A 17,967-nucleotide genomic window follows, 5' to 3' on the forward strand; every position below is an offset into this window, starting at 1 on the left:
GGTAGGATCATTTACACACTACACCGCATATTAGTAACTTAATATAGTACTTTTTTTTTAAGATGGGATCTTGCTATGTTGCCCAGACCAGAGTGCAGTGGCTATTCATAGGCATGATCATAGCAAACTACAGATTGGAACTCCTGGCCACAAGCAATCCTCCCGCCACCTCAGCCTTCCTGAGTTTGCCAGAACAGACCTTCCTGGAAAAGTGTCTAAGCACAGTAGAAAGGCAACTCCACTGCACTGAGACACATGGCTAATATAGCCATAGCCTTAAGCCTTTTCTCTTTCCCTTTCCCCTTCAAAACTTTATTAGTGTGTCCAAATTACATTACCATGGTTCTTCTCATTCAATAAATTTTTTGTTGCTGGTAAAAACATCTCCATAAGTTCAGGAACTTTCCTGATGACATGAACAGCACATAGTGCTGCCTATAAAAAAATAAAAGGACAAAGGATTTATTTCAATTATGTCCAGACAACCAACCTTACAAAAAACAACCCCCACAAAAACCTAACTAGCTCATCTACTAGAAAAACAAAGAATAAAGAAGTTAAATATGAGTTTATTATTTATTGACTGGTTGGGGATTTCCACTTTATACTATTGCATTAATGAGAACTTCTAGCTCACCTGTCCCTTTGTTCATATACTGTTAGACAAGTGAGCAAATACTTTCTAGACTAGACCATGATTGATATGAATTTATCAAACAAATTAAACATGACTTATGTGGAGTTTGGGGTAAGTAAAAAACAGGTAAGATCCTCCATCCTTGATAATCATTCCTCTAAGTAAGATGACCAATAGGTATAAAAACATCATACCATACAAATAAAAGATATATACCACAGATGATATAATATAAATCTGTTATTTTTAATAGTATTTACACTGGCCCCCATTCTTAATGTCTGCTGACATTAAGAAAATCATCTGAAAGATACTTAATTAGTCTCTACTAAAGAAAAGATGGTCTTATTAGCTTGTTCACTGGAAAGAAAAGTCCATTTAAAAACTGATTTTGGTTATCCCCCAAAGTAACCATAACTACTATGTGTTTGAGTCAAACACCATACAAGTTTAGAAAGATTAACAAGAAAAGATTTCTGCTAATTCCACCCATGTTACATTTGGGGGGAAACGTGGGTTTTTTTCCTAACCTGCAGGAATGTTTCCTTTAATGCAATAATGTGGCTCTGAACAAGAGCAGCTCACATATTCTTTAAGAAAATGGACTGGCTTACAAATTAAGGAAAGAATTTAACTTTGAAGCCATCATGGGAAATGGTTTGGCTCTTTCAACACCTCTCTCTCACACCATTAATACAGAGGCACAGTAAATGCCAACCAGACAGATAGATATGTATTCATTTCTTGGACTTCTAAATTCTATGCACTTGTTTATAAAGGTCTTAGGGTTTGATCACAATTTTTAAAAACTCAATAATATTTTTAGATTAACAAATAAAACCAGGTAAGAGAATAAGATAATTCTCTTCCACCACCATCCCACTCAGACATACCAATGTCAGAAAGTGGGCTCTACATCATTCCCTAATAATTATCTAGGTTCAAACAGAACTACCCTTCCAGAGAAACAAAGGCATTAATAAAAAGACATGGGCACTAATTATTAGGATAAAAGTAAATTCATAAAGATATATTCATAATCTACTTTATTTTAATACTGTTTAAAATCAGACAATTTTAGGAAGTAATTAGGTATGCCACCTAGAATATATCCAGTAACATTTGTTTGTTTATAAATCATTTCCTTGAAAAATAAGAATCAAGATTCATATATAACCATTTAAAATATATTTAACTACACAGAGAAAAAGACTTTATATTATCATCAGAGCTTTCAAAAATAAGCAATCTGCTTTCTCGTCTCCCTAATACCTCCTAATCCAAACACAGATATTTGTTTTCATTAATAGTTACCTTTTTTCTTAAATAAGAGTTGGAGGTTTTCAGGAGCTTCTCTACCTCTCCTGCAAGATCTCTGCACATCTCTGAGGAGCCCATGCAGCCCAGGGTACAAAGTGCTAGCCCTTGTACGAATTGCGTGCTATGATTGAGATCACTGCAAAAAAAAGGTAGAAGGTAGAAACAAAAATGTTCTCCCTGATGCTCCCCATGAAGAAGCATCACGATTTAACAAACTAGTTCAGAATGACTCAAGATTTCTCCAATAATGAAAATAATAGGATTATTTGTTGCAGAAACTGTTTATTCCAATTTTATTACAAATTATCAATACATCAGTGTGCAGTGAGAAGGGTATAAAAAAAACTTATCAATACAGTAAATGGACTGACAGTCCATCCTCCAGGCTCACAAGCCAATGCTTCCAAAAACCAAAGTAGCAGAAACTGGACAACATGTTATCTGTTGAATGTTAAAAGACACCCACTTTAGAAATTCAGCAAACAGTTGAAAGTAAAAACTGGCAATGATAAAAATATGAAGGAAAACTCTGTCTTTAAAAGATTTTTAACAGCTCTACTACTCACCACAAAAAAAGGTTAAGATACACATTTGCCAAAATCCTTTTTTAAAAAAATCGGAAAATACAATCTATGCTAGCACACAGACATCATAACAGAAATTTAGTTATCTTTTAAAAGCTGTAGTCTTATGCTTTGGGGTTTTTTTTTTTTTTTTTTAACAAGGTCTCACTCTGTTGCCTGGGCTAGACTGCAGTGGCATCATCACAGCTCATCACAACCTCCAACTCCTGGGCTCAAGCTATTCTCCTGACTCAACCTTCCAAGTAGCTGGGAGTATAGGCACGTGCCACCACACCCGGCTAAGTTTTTTTAATTTTTTGTAGAGACAGGGTCTCACTATTGACCAAGCTGGTCTTGAACTCCTGGCCTCAAGGGATCCTCTCGTCTCAGCCTCCCAAAATGGTAGGATTACAGGCATGAGCCACCACCACGTTCAGCCTTATGCTTTAGCTTGATGTTACATTAAATAATTTTTACACTTTTATTTACTCAAAAGAAGAAAAATTAGTAACTGTCCATTACTAATGATAATAATGAGTCAATAAAACCACCTTTAACAAACTGAGCTAGACATTTATAGTGAACCCCCATATCCAGTGGTATACATACACAAAAATCTTTCTAACAGGCATTGATTACTGTATAAAATTATTTCCAAAACGGCCAGGAAACATACTTTCAGAAAAGGTGAAGTATTAAAATCTTGAACCATTAAACTCATCTATGTATTATAATCAACTCTTGCTATTCAGAAACTGAATTATTATGTTAAGTTACACTACCTTCACTAGCTTTCAGAGCATTTTAGAATCCTTTAGTCCAGTGGTTCTCAAAGTGTGATTCACAAGTCTCTGGAAGTCCCCAAGACTGTTTAGAGAATCCATGCAATCCAAGCTCTTTTCATAATCCTCACATATTATTTGTCAACCGTGTTGACATTTGCACTGATGGTGCAAAAGCAGTGGTGAGAAAAACTGCTGGTGCATTAACACAAATCAAGGCACAGACACGAAAGTGTACTAGTAGTCACTGTATCCACTACCATATTCTGGTAGTTAAAACAAAAGAAGAAAAAAATGCAGTTTCATTTATGACTGCCCATAACAAAGCAGGAAAAAGTATTCGTTTTGTTAAATCTCAACTCTTGAGTGTACATTTTCTCCATATTCTGTGTGACAAAATGGGAAGTATGCATAAATTACTTCTGCTGCATAATGAAGTAAAATGGCAGTCTGAGAGAAACGCACTTGTGAACTTGTTTCACCTGCAAGCTGAGCTAGTGCTGCTTTAAAACGAACATCAGTTTTATTTGAAAAATAACCGAGACAACTATGGTTATGAAGATTTGGGTATTTGGCTGACATCTTCTAGACAAAAAGCCAGGTGAGCCTATCACTTCAAGAGCAACAACTCACAGAATTTGTTACTTCAGGTTTTAAAGTGAAAACTAGAATTTTGGAAAACTTGTATTGCCAACATGAGCTTGACAGTTTACCTTACTTAATACTTAAAGACTTTTCTGATGAGATCAGTGCCAATATTAAGCAATGTGATTTTTAATATTCGATAACGAAATGTATTAACATTTGGAAGATCTCCATAACTCAGTAAACCAGCTTCTTCCAAATGACCTAGGCATGATGATACAAAATAATGCATGATTAAAAGATTCACTCAAGGTCCAAGAAAGACCAATGGGGTTTAATGTAACAAAGTACCAAAACTTCACTGATACAGTTTCAGATTCCACATTGTACCTAACCTTTAAGAAACTATCATTTGTTAAGTTTTAGCATAGTATCAAAGAAGAATATCCATAATTATGTGAAAAGACTATTAAAATACCATTCCCTTTTCTAATTATATTATCTGTAAGAGGCTGGACTTTTTTCATCTACTTCAATCAGAACAACATAACACAAGAAATTGAATGTAGAAGCAGATACCAGCATCCAACTATCTTCCAACAGATTTACAAAAACATAAAATAATGCCACTCTTCACATTGAATATTTGTTTTAGAAAATAGTTTACTTTTCACAAAGAATGTTATATATGTTAACATGTAATGGAATCACTATTAGTATTTTTAAATGAATTAATAAATGGTTTTAATCTTCACCGCAGAATGAAGAAAGAAGGTAAAGTGTAAATTAGCCAGGTTTGCAACTTTTCACCAACTTAAATAATTTAACATAAAAATTACTGATAAGGCTGGGAGGGGTGGCTCACACCTGTAATCCTAGCACTCTGGGAGGCTGAAGTGGGAGGATTGTTTGAGCCCAGTAGTTCTATGTTGGAGTAGCGTAGAAATGTTGGGGTGACCTAGGGAGATTGCTGGCATAAAAACATCTTGTTCTTAAATAAATACAAGTGAGAAATTACTCTCGGGACTCTTAGTCTAGAAAGCCTTGAGTGCCCTGACCCCACTCTTTCTCCTCTATTATCTCGTTTCTTATTCCTACACAACACCCTGTTTTCGGCCCTGTCAGCTGCAGAAACTCTGGACAGTTCCAGACCAGCCTGAGCAAGAGCAAGACCCCCTCTCTACTAAAAATAAAAAAATTAGCAGAGCATCGTGAGACGCGCCTGTAGTCCTAGCTACTTGGGAGCCTGAGGCAGGAAGATCACTTGAGCCCAGGAGTTTGAGGTTGCAGTGAGCTATGATGATGCCACTGCACTCTAGCCTGGGTGACAGAGTGAGACTCTGTATCAAAAAAATAAAATAAAATAAAATTATTACTGGCAAAACAAAGCTTGAGTACTAACTATGGCTTTATCATCTAGGCTCCCAGTATCCAAAAATATTTAGTTAACTTTTCATTCATCATTCAATGATTATAGATATTTTAATAAAAGTTCTTAAAATAACAGATCCTTTTTTTTTTTTTTTTGAGATAGGGTCTCATTCTGTCACCCAAGCTATTAATAGAATGCAATGGTGCAATCATAGCTCACTGTAACCTCAAACTCCTGGGCTCAAGCAACCCTCCTGCCTCACACTCCTGAGTAGCTGGGTGACTACAGGCACATGCCACCACACCCGGCTAATCAGATCCAATTTTTTAAGGATTTAATTCCAAGATCTTTAGTATCTTAAATAGTTGTTTTAAGCCAATGAACAATGAGACAAACATTTGTAATTAAGCATAAAAACTATTAGTACACTATGATGCCCTATAATACAAAGAAATAAACCCCCTAAAACCAAAAAACAAAATGGAAAAAGACCACATTCATTAACAGATTAAAAAAGAAAAAACAAAAAAACTGAACGATACAAAACTTGGAATGAAGTGCTAGATCATTTCCCAACTATCTGAAAAAGTAGCTAACTCCTAAATTCACTTGGGGCTTGGCTGGGTCTCCTTAAAATTAAACACAAAGATTATCTTCTCTACCTATGTGCCTCATTCTTCAATTTTTATCAAGGTACAAACCTATATTTAAGTTTGGTATTAACTCTCTAACATGAACTTGCTGCCAGGCAGAACTGTCAAATTATCAGCATGTGATTGAAAGCTTAAGTAATAGGGGCAACAGAGCGTGCAAGAACTAAAATTAAAGAAAACTCTCTTAAAGGCCTACCCAGAGTAAAGTATACAAGAATCACGCCGAACATCTAGAATATACCCTCCATTATATCAAGGATTTCTGCCCACTTTTCTCCACTCTCCAAACATAAGGAGTACTTGCAAACAACTCCTGGCATATACCAGACATGCAATAAGTATTTGTTAAAAAAATGAATCAAGTTCATAATTTCATTATTAATATTTCTTTCAAGGCCAAAAACCAAAAATTCTCCCAAAATTAAGTTCACAGACTCACTACCATATTTAAATGCTACACTTTATCATTACAACCAAATCACAACTGTCATTTTGGAATTTTTCAATACCCATTGGAAAACTTTAAAGTAAGGTATTATTTACCACAGAAAAGTATAAATTTTAATTTCCACAAATTTGATCTCCTATATCCCCCTGCTTCTACTTTCTGTCAAATACAGAAATACCACAAATAAAAAAGAAGTCTGAAAAGGAGATTAAACTTGTAGGGAAATCAAAACCAAACTATTAATAATAAAAACCAAAAAGTATCTTAAACCATTTAAAGGCCATCAGAAATCCTATAGCTTTCTAACAGAAAATTCTTCTAAGAAGGACACTGGGAAGAACAGCAAATTCTCTGGTCAGGTCCTCTCGTTTCTTTATACGGCAAGTATTCCTTGATTTGTAAGCAAGTTAAACAAACAAACTAGTGCATCAGTAAATCAGCCATTAGAAAAAAAGACTATATATAAAAATTCACAGGGCTAAGATATAAATCCATGAACCTAAATCTCAGATGGATTAGATCAGCAACAAGCAAGACCTCTCCTTTTATTTTTAAATGGTATTTACTCAGAATATACATTGATAATTTTTAAGTAAATGTAAAGTTTCATAATTCACAGTAGTCAAAGTCCTGGAAACAAACAAACAAAAAAAGCCCAGACTTTACCAATACTTCTCTTTTCTATGAATGCCCAAATGTCTATTTTATCAGTAATGTGTGTTTTTATGCCTGAAGATACACAGCAATACTTGCATTTAATTAATAAGATTATCCCCTATAGAAGTTTTAATCCTTTGCTCAGCTTCTTTGCCTACAAGCTACCAAACCAAGAGCAATTCAAATACATTCTGGACAGTAAATATAAAATCAGCAAATAGAAGCTATTGATGTCATAAGAAGACCTAAAAGAACAAAGTTGTTGTTAGAAGAAAAAAAAGTAAGACTTACTTCTTGATACAGTTGGTCATGAGAAGATGAACATCCTGTCTTTCATCTAACAGCAGCATTGCCCCTAAATAGCCAATGCGTTTGTCTGTGAATTTTTGAGAGGCAATAAGCTTGAGGCACTCCAACTGCAAAAAAGAAAAAAAAAGAAAAAGACATTAAGAACTTGCTACACAATCTAGAAAAGCAATGTTTTTAACCCAGAGTCTACAGATGACTAAAGTAAAGTACAAACCTGCATCATCAAGCTGCCTAAATAAAAGGCAAAGAATTAAGACTTTCGGCTATCTTGATAATAGTAATCAAGTTCTGGAACAGATCATTTTGTCAAGGTCCCATGATATTTGCATCCAAATAATTTGTGAGTTTTACCTTAGTTCTACAGATTCATACAAATACAAACTAGTCAAGTATTACAATAAGATACTAATAAACCAAATTTCTAATTTAATCCCCAGGTTAAATGAGCACCTAACTCATGTATTTAAGGTCTGGTTCCTATTTTGGAAATCAAAAAACTCAATATCTGGAAATACATCAAAGGATCAAAAACTGTCCTAAACATGGAATGTATAATTAATTAAATAAGAGAGAGATAATAATTAACTTTAATATAATATGGAAAGTGTTTCAACCAAGTACATTTAGGGCTTGATACAAGTACTATAGGAGAGGCGAGTGATTAGGAATCAAATAAAGAAAAAAAAATATTCAGAGGAAAACTCAGTAGCAGAATTAAGCTAAAATGTTTTATATGATTTCTTCTTTACCTAATTGTTATTAATAGAAATAGTTTCTTAGGGCTTAAGAGTCCTTGTAAATAGTTTCTCTCTCTCCTTGGCCTTTCTTAAATAACCTTCACAATCACTTTGATATACTTTATCATTCCATCTTGACAAACATGAAAAAGGCCAAACATTCCTTCTGGAGTAGTGGTTTTCAAAGGTCATACAAAAGTCAGACTATCTAAAAAGAGTTTTCAAAAATATGTTCTCCTTTAAAATCATACATTTAAAAAAAAAAGTGGCTCAAATGGAGACCTGTGTACACAGGAAGTGAAAGTTACATCAGACTACTTGCATTATGAATTTATCTAATAAGTCTGAATGTGAAATTGAGGAAAGTAAAAGAGTTCCACAAATATAATTTTTTCAAGCTATTTAAGAATTGTTCTCTCAATATACCTGCACTAAAAAACATGTAAAGCCAGGTGCAGTGGCTCATGCCTATAATACCAGCACTTTGGGAGGCTGAGTGCAGGACAATCACTTGAGACCAGGAGTTCAAGACCAGCCTGGTCAACAGAGTAAGAACCCACCTCTACAAAAAATTTAAAAAATTAGCTGGGCATGGTGGCACAAGCCTGCAGCCCCAGCTACCGGGGAGGCTGAGGTAAGAGGATTGCTGAGCCCAGGAATTCAAGGCTGCAGTGAACTGTGATCATGCCACTGCACTCTAGCCTGGATGACAGTGTGAGACCCTATCTCTATAAAAAAATAAAACAAAAAATTTTTAAAAATTAAAAATATAGGCCAGGCATGGTGGCTCACACCTGTGATCCCAGCACTTCGGGAAGCTGAGGTGGAAGGATAGCTTGAGGCCAGGAATTCGAGACCAGCGACACCCCATCTCTACAAAAAATAAGAAAAATTAGCTGGTCATGGTGGTGAGCACCTATAGTCCTAGCTACTCGGGAGGCTTAGGCAGGAGGATCACTTGAGCCCAGGAGTTCAAGGTTGCAGTGAGCTATGATTGCACCACTGCACTCTAGCCCAGGTGACAAAGGAAGACCCTATGTCTTAAAAAACCAAAAAAAAAAAAAAAAAAACCACACCTAAAGTTAGCTGATTAACTACACTATCATAAGCATTTCAAAGAAGTCTCCAAGGATCAAACAAGAAAGCTTAAATGCCATGGGAGATTGAAAAACGATTATCTAAGTAACAACCCTTTCCTTTCGTCTATATATTCAATTTAAATTAAAAACAATTTCTGAAACAGAAGTTGATGAAAATCATTTTTACAATTTTGGCAGAAAATTTACTGCTAGGGGCTGGGCATGGTGGCTCACACCTATGATCAATCTTAGCACTCTGGGAGGCCAGGGCAGGCGGATCATTTGAACTCAGGAGTTCAAGACCAGCCTGAGCAAGAGTGAGACCCCCATCTCTAATAAAATAAATAAATAAATAAAAGAAAAAAAAAGAAATTAGCTAGACAACTAAAAATAGAAAAAAATTAGCTGGGCATGGTGGCACACGCCTGTAGTCCCAGCTACTCAGGAGGCTAAAGCATGAGGATAGCTTGAGCCCTGGAGTTTGAAGTTGCAGTGAACTATGATGATGCCACTGCACTCTAGCCCAGGCAATAGAGCAAGACCTTGTCTCAAAAAAAAAAAAAAAAAAAAAAAAAAAATTTCGTTTGCTATTCTTCAGGAAATGGTAAAATGGGTAATATCTGAAATATCTGAAGGTTTTTAATGTACAAAACATGAATGTCTAACATTAATTAACTTAATCTTCATTATAACCCTATAAAGTAGCCATTATGACTGTCCCCATTTTACCAACAAGGAAGCTAAGACACAGACAGTTAAAGATCTTGATCAAAGTCACACAGATAGTAAAATTACAGAGCCAGAATTCACACCCAGGTAGTTTAGTTTCTACAGTTTTGCTCTTCTATTCTGGCAATAACCACAAAACTGAATGTTTCTTTTCTTGTCTTAGCTGCCTCACCAACCACAACTACACTGGCCTATGTTCTGAATTATTATATTCCCTCTCCCAACTCTTCCTACTATTCTTTTTCTTTTTTAACTAGATGCTGGTAGTTCATGCCATCTCAAATCCTGTGCACAGCAAGGCAGGGCTAAAATATTAATTAACTCAATAGGAATAACTATTTATAGATTTGAGTTTAGTGCAAAGAATGACTGCGTTTTCAAGTTATGCAAGGCTGAGCTCCAGTCCCCTTACTAGCTGTGTGAATTTAAACAAGTCACTCTAGAATTTCAGCTTTCTCATCTGTAATATGAGGTTATTACCTCTGCCTTCAGTTTTACTATAAAACTTAAATGAGAGTTTTTAAATGCACAAGAAATTTTAAAATTTATATGTGGCTCATATTTTATTTCTACTGACAGCATCATACTAAATACTGCAGTAAAAAGTAAAAAATAAAGGTGAAATTAGTTTTAATAATATATTTTATTTAACCAATATATCTAAAATATTGTTTCAACATATGATCAACATAAAATTTATTAATTATGTATTTTATACTCTTTTTTTTGTACTATGGCTTCCAAACACACTATGTACTTTTATACTTATAACAGCATATCTCAATTTGTACACTACATTTTCATCAGAAATACCTGAATTGTATTTAGATTGTATAAAATTTATCACTGATAAAGTAGATTCATATATTCAAGTTGTTTAAAACATATTGAAAAGTTTTCCAATAATTGAATCAAGTACCAAAAAAAATTTGTTTTCCTCAGTTGAAATAGTCACATTTCAAGAAGCCAATGGCTACACGCAGCTACTGGTTACTGTAATGAACAGTGCATCTAACAAATAAAATGCCATTAAAGGGTGACTGCTATTATAAATAATTAAATGAAAGTGGCATTGTGATTCACACACACAGGTGAGAGAATGCAGATATGAACCATTTTATGGGCATATGATAAAGGCAATTCCAACAGGTGGGGTACCAAATTACTGATGTGGATAGGATGGTGACTCATTCAAATAGAGGAAACAGAATAAGAAACTTAAAATTATGATTCCTACCTATTCCCACTCAGAAAAATCTTTATTTTTTTGAACCAAAATTTTAGAACAGTTTCTTTGAGTATTCATTTTCCACCTAAGAATTAAATGTTTTATTTAATAATTACGTCCCAAAACACCCCCAAATGCCACCCAGATATGCCTAGTAAGCATATGCTATCTAAACATATTATAGAAATGAATCTTAGGAAATATACATAGAGATCTTTTACAAAATGAAATATCCCCCAAAATCTTAAATCTACTCTATGATTTAAAATTCAAAAGTTTGTCTTTAAAGAACTCCTTGGGAATATGTAAATGTACTGTTTTCAAGATGTTAATAGTAGTTATTTCTGAGTGGAGAGATTAAGAGTCTTCCCCCAACTAGATTATCTTTTATTTTTATAGCCCAATTCTCAATATATCAGATTTCTGTAAATCTAGCCTAAAACTTAAAATCAACCAACAAGAACGTATGGGCAACTATTTGCTTTATACTATGTCACTACACCAACAGTCCTCAACCTTTCTGGCACCAGGGACCAGTTTCATGGAAGACAATTTTTCCACAGACCAGTGGTGGGGATGGTTTCAGGATGATTCAAGCACATTACATTTACTGTGAAGTCAAACCTCTCTGCTAATGATAATCTGTATTTGCAGCCACTCCCCAGCGCTAGCATCACTGCCTCAGCTCCCCCTCAGACCAGGCATTAGATTCTCAGAAGGAGTATGCAACCTAGATCCCTCACATGTGCAGTTTACAGTAAGGTTCATGCTCCTAAGGGAATCTAATGCCACTGCCGATCTGACAGGAGGCAGAGCTTATGTGGTGATGTGAGCGATGGGGAGCAGCTATAAATACAGATGAAGCTTCACTGGCCCACAACTCACCTCCTGCTGTGTGGCCTGGTTCCTGACAGGCCACGGACCAGCACCGGTCTGCAGCCCCAGACTGGGGACCACCGTCATACATTATATGGATAACCACTTCAGTCAATTTTTGATATGGTAAAAGCTTTTAACTTGAAACATCAGTGCCTCAGGATGTAATTCTCCTCCTATCTCTATATGAATGAAATACGAAATACATTTCAAAGAATGTACTAGTTACATTTTTAAAAACTGTTTGTGATATATGTGAAAGAGAAGAATGCTATTATGACACTAATTCTATTCAAAACCAAGTATGAATATACTGATAAGACAGCTCTAGTTTTTACCCCTTCTTCTGATCCAAGTCTCCCTTTCTTCTGATATTAATATCTCAATTTTTCTCTGGGGAACTAATACTCTCCAACTCTCAGTCACATATTTCTAAAGAGGCTGACCCCACTTCCAATCTCAAAATAAGCATAAAACTAACCCAAGTGAATCTGAAAAGATTCAATCCAGTACTTTTTTAACTTGGGGGCAGGAGATCTCTTTCCATGGAAGTTACTGAGCTAAACAGAAAATAAACCGATGGCCATCTTTCCTGACAAATTAAATACATTGGCCAGGCTTGGACTCACGCCTTTAATCCTAGCACTCTAGGAGGCTAAGGCAGGAGGACTGCTTAAAGTCAGAAGTTCAAGACCAGCCTGAACAACAGCAAGACTCCGTCTCTATTAAGAATAGAAAAATTAGCTGGGTGTGGTGGTGTGCACCTGTAGTCCCTACAGGGAGGCTGAGGCAGGAGAATCTCATGAACCCAGGAGTTTGAGGCTGCAGGGAGCTATGATGACGCCACTGTACCCCTGCCTGGGCAACAAAGCAATGCCCTGTTTCAAAATAAATAAATACATCAAAATATTAACAATAGTTATCTTTAAATAAAGGAATTATGAATAGTATTTTTCACCTTCTACCTAGTGTTGCACATTCTTTCAATTTTGCAGTCTTTTCCTTTAAAAGACTTTTAGCATATACTACATTCTTAAGTGAAATAAAATTTAACAGCATTAATATGAAATAAAAATCCACTATTCTCTTTTCTGTGACTAAATCCCCCTTATAAAGAAAAGCACTTATCACTGAGAACATCATCCTCAAAACCCAGACTGGATATATCGAATAGCATACATTTGTTTGTGGGAGAGAATCAGGAGGCAGACCTGAACAGAAGTTGTAGCAACCAAGGCATGAGGTAATTAGGACAAAATAGATGCCACTAATTGGCAACTACCTAATTTCTTTAATTTAAGAACATCTGTTATGAATTTTTCCATGTAACATCATGCACAGAAAAAATAATTAAGAAAACATTTAGCAAACATTTCTTAAATACTCATTATAGTCCAGGCCTTCTGGCAGAACAATCACAACCTACTGGTTAACCGTGGTCAAGCTAGCTGCCACCATCAAAACACACTCTGATCCACATAATGAGAGATTCCCAATGGAAACCATAACTGATGGCAATATTATACCTTCCAAGGCTGCAGCGTGCTCTCTCAATCCTACCCTCAATTCCTCAACGATCAGACTACAAGGTTATCAAAAGTACTTCCCCACCAGAAAATGACTGACACTCCCTGAGCTACAGTGTCATTCAAAGAAGAGTGCCCTTAAGCAGGAGGATCGCTAGAGTCCAGGAGTTCAAGGCTGTATTGCCTTATGCACCTGTGAATAGCCACTGCACTCCACCCTGGGCAACATAGGGAGACCCCATTACTATTCAAAAAAAAAAAGACAAAGAAGAGTACCCTTGCTAGATGTGGTCTCAGCCCAGCCTACCTGTCCAAAGTGAGCAGGGTAGCCCAGCATGTGCATATATAGTAATTTTGCCACATTGCGACATCGGTATGTGTTGTCTTCTTCTCTAAAAGATGACCGGATTGCAGCACATTCTTTCTGGATCATTTCTCGTTCTTCGGCTTGGGTTCGGGCTGTCCGGATGGTCCGGATCAGCTCCCGCAATCTGATGGGGGCTGGCATCCTCTGGATATGGAAAGACATTAAATAGAGATATTCACATTTTCCACTACCAAAACCATTCATACAACTTATTTAAATTGACTAATTTTTAAGAATTCAAGACTTCCCAAATTCAGTTCAGCTAAGTTAAGGAAAGCTTGCTGAGCTTCAGCAAAGCTATTAAACACAAATCCCTCAACTCAGTAAATTTCTAGGAAAGGCTACAAACAAAAACATTAAATGAAGCCAGCTGCAGTGGCTCATACCTGTAATACCAGCTACTGGGGATGCTGAGGCAGGGGAGGACTGTTGAGGACAGAAGATCAAGACCAGCCTGGGCAACACAGGGAGGCCCCGTGTGTGCGTGCGTGTGCCTTTCTCTTTCTCTTTCTTCTCTCTCTCTCTCTATATATATATTTTTTAAGCCAGGCGCAGTGGCATACACCTGTAGTCCCAACTACTTGAGAGGCTGAGGCAGGAGGATCACCCGTGCCCAGAAGTTCAAGACCGGCCTGGGCAACATAGCAAGACCCCATTTAAAAAAAAAAAAAGGTTAAGTATTAAATTAAGCAAAATAAGACACAGAATACACTAATATATCAAGTCCTTCACTAGTATCAAAATACTTCAGGAACTAAATCAACCCAAATCTTTACTCAACCCTTAAAGAAATAAGGAAAGGGCTATGCCTAACTTTAGAAAAGACAGCTATTATATTTTCTGCTAAACTGCTGTTAAACGCTTAAACACACATAGCTCAACAAAGTATCTGATAAATATAATCACAATCATACTTCAACTCCACAAAATATGAGAGATTAAGAGAGAAGACCAATTTACAGATTAAAACACATCTAACAAACAGTAATCATCTTTGTACATTGGATATATAATACTTTGAAAATGTGATGAGGAAAAATAATAATAAACCCACCTCAGAGAAAAAGGTATTAGTGTCATGAATAGCATTTAAAAATAAAACACAGGCCAGGCCCCATGGCTGACACCTGTAATCCTAGCACTCTGGGAAGCCGAGGCAGGAGGATTGCTTTAGCCCAGGAGTTTGAGACTAACTTGAGCAAGAGTGAGACCCTGTCTCTACTAAAAATACAATAATTAGCCGGCTGTCATAGCACGTGCCTGTAGTTGCAGCTACTAGGGAGGCTGAGGCCCTTAGAGGATTGCTGAGTCCAGGAGTTTGAGGTTGCTGTGAGCTATGACGACGCCACTGCATTCTACCCAGGGCAACAGAGCGAGAGTCTGTCTCAATAAAAAATAATGATAAAATTTTAAAAAGCAAAAGATATACACTAATAAAGGACCTATAAACAACCAAAACAGTTGTAGAAAAAAAAGAACAAAGGTGGAGAATTTGTACTATCCAATTTCAAGAATGACTACAAAGCTACAGTAATCAAGACAATGTGGAAGTGAATTTAAGGACAAACTAAGAGAATAATGGAACAAAATGGAAAATTTAGGAAAAGACCCACACACATATGTTCAAATGATTTTCAACAAAGAAGCCAAAGTTATTAAATAGGAGAAAGATACCTATATGGGGGAAAAAATTAACCTCAACCCTAACTTCACACTTTACACAAAAATTAACTCAAAATGGATCATAGACCTCAAAGTCAAAGCTAAAACTAAAATTAACCCAGAAAAAAACACAGGAGAAAAATCTTTGCAAACTTAGGTTAAACAGAGACTTTGCACACAAGCATAAAGTATTAAAAAAAAAAACAATAAACTAGACTTTATAAAAACGCAAAACTTTTTGCTCTTCAAATGATGCTATTATGAAAATAAGTCACAGAAAGAGTAAAAATATTCACAATACATATCTATCAAAGGACTTATACTCAGGATATGTAAGTTTTACAACTCAACAATAAGCCAACTGTATTTAAAAATGGATAAAAGAAAAATATTAAAAATGGGTAAATGATTTGAATAGACACTTATCAAAAAAAGATATATAAATGGCCATAAGCACATGAAAAGATGCTTAACATCATTAATTAGGAAGGAAAGGCAAATTAAAACCATAATGAGATACTGCTCCATACCAGCAGCATGGCTAAAATTAAAGACTGGCCATACCAAGTGTTTGCAATAATATAAAACAAATGAATTTTCACAGACTGTTCATGGGACTAAAAATGGTTCAACTATTTTTGGAAAACAGTTTGGAGGTTTCCTATAAACTTAAACGTACATTTAGCATATGATTCAGCAAATGTACTCAGTGTTTACCCAGGAGAAGTATGTACCCACAAGTAATGAAAATATATATCCTCACCAAGACGTGTACATAAATGTTCACAGAAGCTTCATTTATAATTGCCAAAAACTGTAAATAACCCAAATGTCCACAAACAGGTGAATGGATAGTGGTGTATCCATATAATGGAATACTTCTTAGAATAAAACAGAACCAGTTTTACACAACATAGATAAATCTCTGGCCAGACTAGACTACAAAAGAAAAAAAGACAAACAACACAAATTACCAATATCAGGAATGAAAGAGGGGATTATCACTAGAGATATGGAAAGGATAATTAGGTAATGCTATGAACTAGTCAATGCACATCACAACTGGACATCCGTATACAAAACTGAAACATAAACCTAAACCTAATTCAAAATGGATCATAGATCTAAATCTAAAATCTACAACTATAAAACTTTTGGAAGACGACATAGGTGAAAACCTTCATGACCTGGAGTTAGGGAAAGAGTTCCTGGATGTTTGTTACACCAAAGGCACAATCCATGAAAGAAAAAAAATGAGGGCCGGGCACAGTGGCTCTCCCCCATAATCCTAGCACTCTAGGAGACCAAGGTGGGCGATCGCTTGAGCCCAGGAGTTGAGGCTGCAGTGAGCTATGATGACGCCACTGCACTCCAGCCCGGGCAACAAAACAAGTGCCTGTCTCACAAAAAAAAAAAAAAACAGTCACCCAATGGCAAAGGAAGAAACAAAAATAGCATCAAAAACAAACAAATAAATTAAAACCCATATACCGAGGAAGCAAATATTTAAAAAACATAGAAGCATGTATTCTCCATACCTATAAGAGTAGGAAATTGATAAGTATTACATTTATTGAATCTTAAATGTGAAAAAAGGTCTTATCTAAAAATATGACTTGTCTTTTCCAAAGCACACAAAATACAGGCTGATCACCAACAGCTATGGGAAATAGGCAGTCAGGACTTAACCCAGTCTGCTCTTTTACCTTGCCCAAATAACTTTCTCTCTACTTCAGAACCCACACTACCTGCTGTGAGCTCTGAGCCACAGACAGCCAACAACAGAACATGTAACCAAAAAGCTGGAGCTCCTGCTGCTGCTATATAGTCATTCTTCCCCTAGAGCTAAAGGTATCTGGCCTCTAAATCTAAAAACAACCCTAAATTTTAATTTTTCAACAATAAAAATCTCCCCCTTTTCTATCCAACACAAAGATTATACTTAAATAAGTCTTTCTTGCTAAACAATGAGACTTCAAAGATTCAAGTAAAGGAATCAGATTTCAATTAACTTTCTAACATATTTTTTTGCTTTCTAACATATCTTAGAGATACTCACTGTCATTAAACTGACTTAAGCTGGTTTTTCACTGCCTTTGTGTTTTTGTGATTTTCTTTCTTTTGGGGGAGGGAGAGACCAGGAAAATACACATCTATTTCCCCCATATGAAGACATGTGTTCAAAGGGAAATGGCCTACGAAGTGAAAAAAAGGGGAGACCAATGTTAGCACATCATGGTTTGAATAAGAGTAAATGAGAGGGTGAGTATTTTCATCACTGGAGAGGCAAGCACCATTGTGGGAAACGAACTGTTTTTTCATCAGGTTTCACCATGGCCTAGAATGATGAAACACTCAAGATTACCCAACTTGTCATGGGTCACACTTCACAAAAAAAAAATTAAAAAAAAAGAATATCCAACTTTCTATGCTTTTT

General features: G+C 35.9%; 1 protein-coding gene across 3 annotated transcripts in view; it reads right to left on the minus strand.

Annotated features, from left to right (window-relative positions):
- The window catches only part of AP1G1 (adaptor related protein complex 1 subunit gamma 1), a 61,914-nt gene that overhangs the window by 33,857 nt on the left and 10,090 nt on the right, over positions 1-17,967 (minus strand). For all 3 annotated transcript variants that reach the window (XM_045534029.1, XM_045534028.1, XM_045534030.1), the window contains exons 2-5: positions 13,809-14,012; positions 7,309-7,433; positions 1,952-2,093; positions 339-435 (exon numbers count right to left, since the gene is read on the minus strand). In XM_045534029.1, coding sequence (XP_045389985.1) covers positions 339-435; positions 1,952-2,093; positions 7,309-7,433; positions 13,809-14,009 — 565 coding nt within the window. In that variant the 5' untranslated portion in view covers positions 14,010-14,012. The remainder of the gene's footprint in view (positions 1-338; positions 436-1,951; positions 2,094-7,308; positions 7,434-13,808; positions 14,013-17,967) is intronic.

Source organism: Lemur catta, chromosome 20, assembly GCF_020740605.2.
Source record: "Lemur catta isolate mLemCat1 chromosome 20, mLemCat1.pri, whole genome shotgun sequence".
Taxonomy (NCBI): Eukaryota; Metazoa; Chordata; class Mammalia; order Primates; family Lemuridae; genus Lemur; species Lemur catta.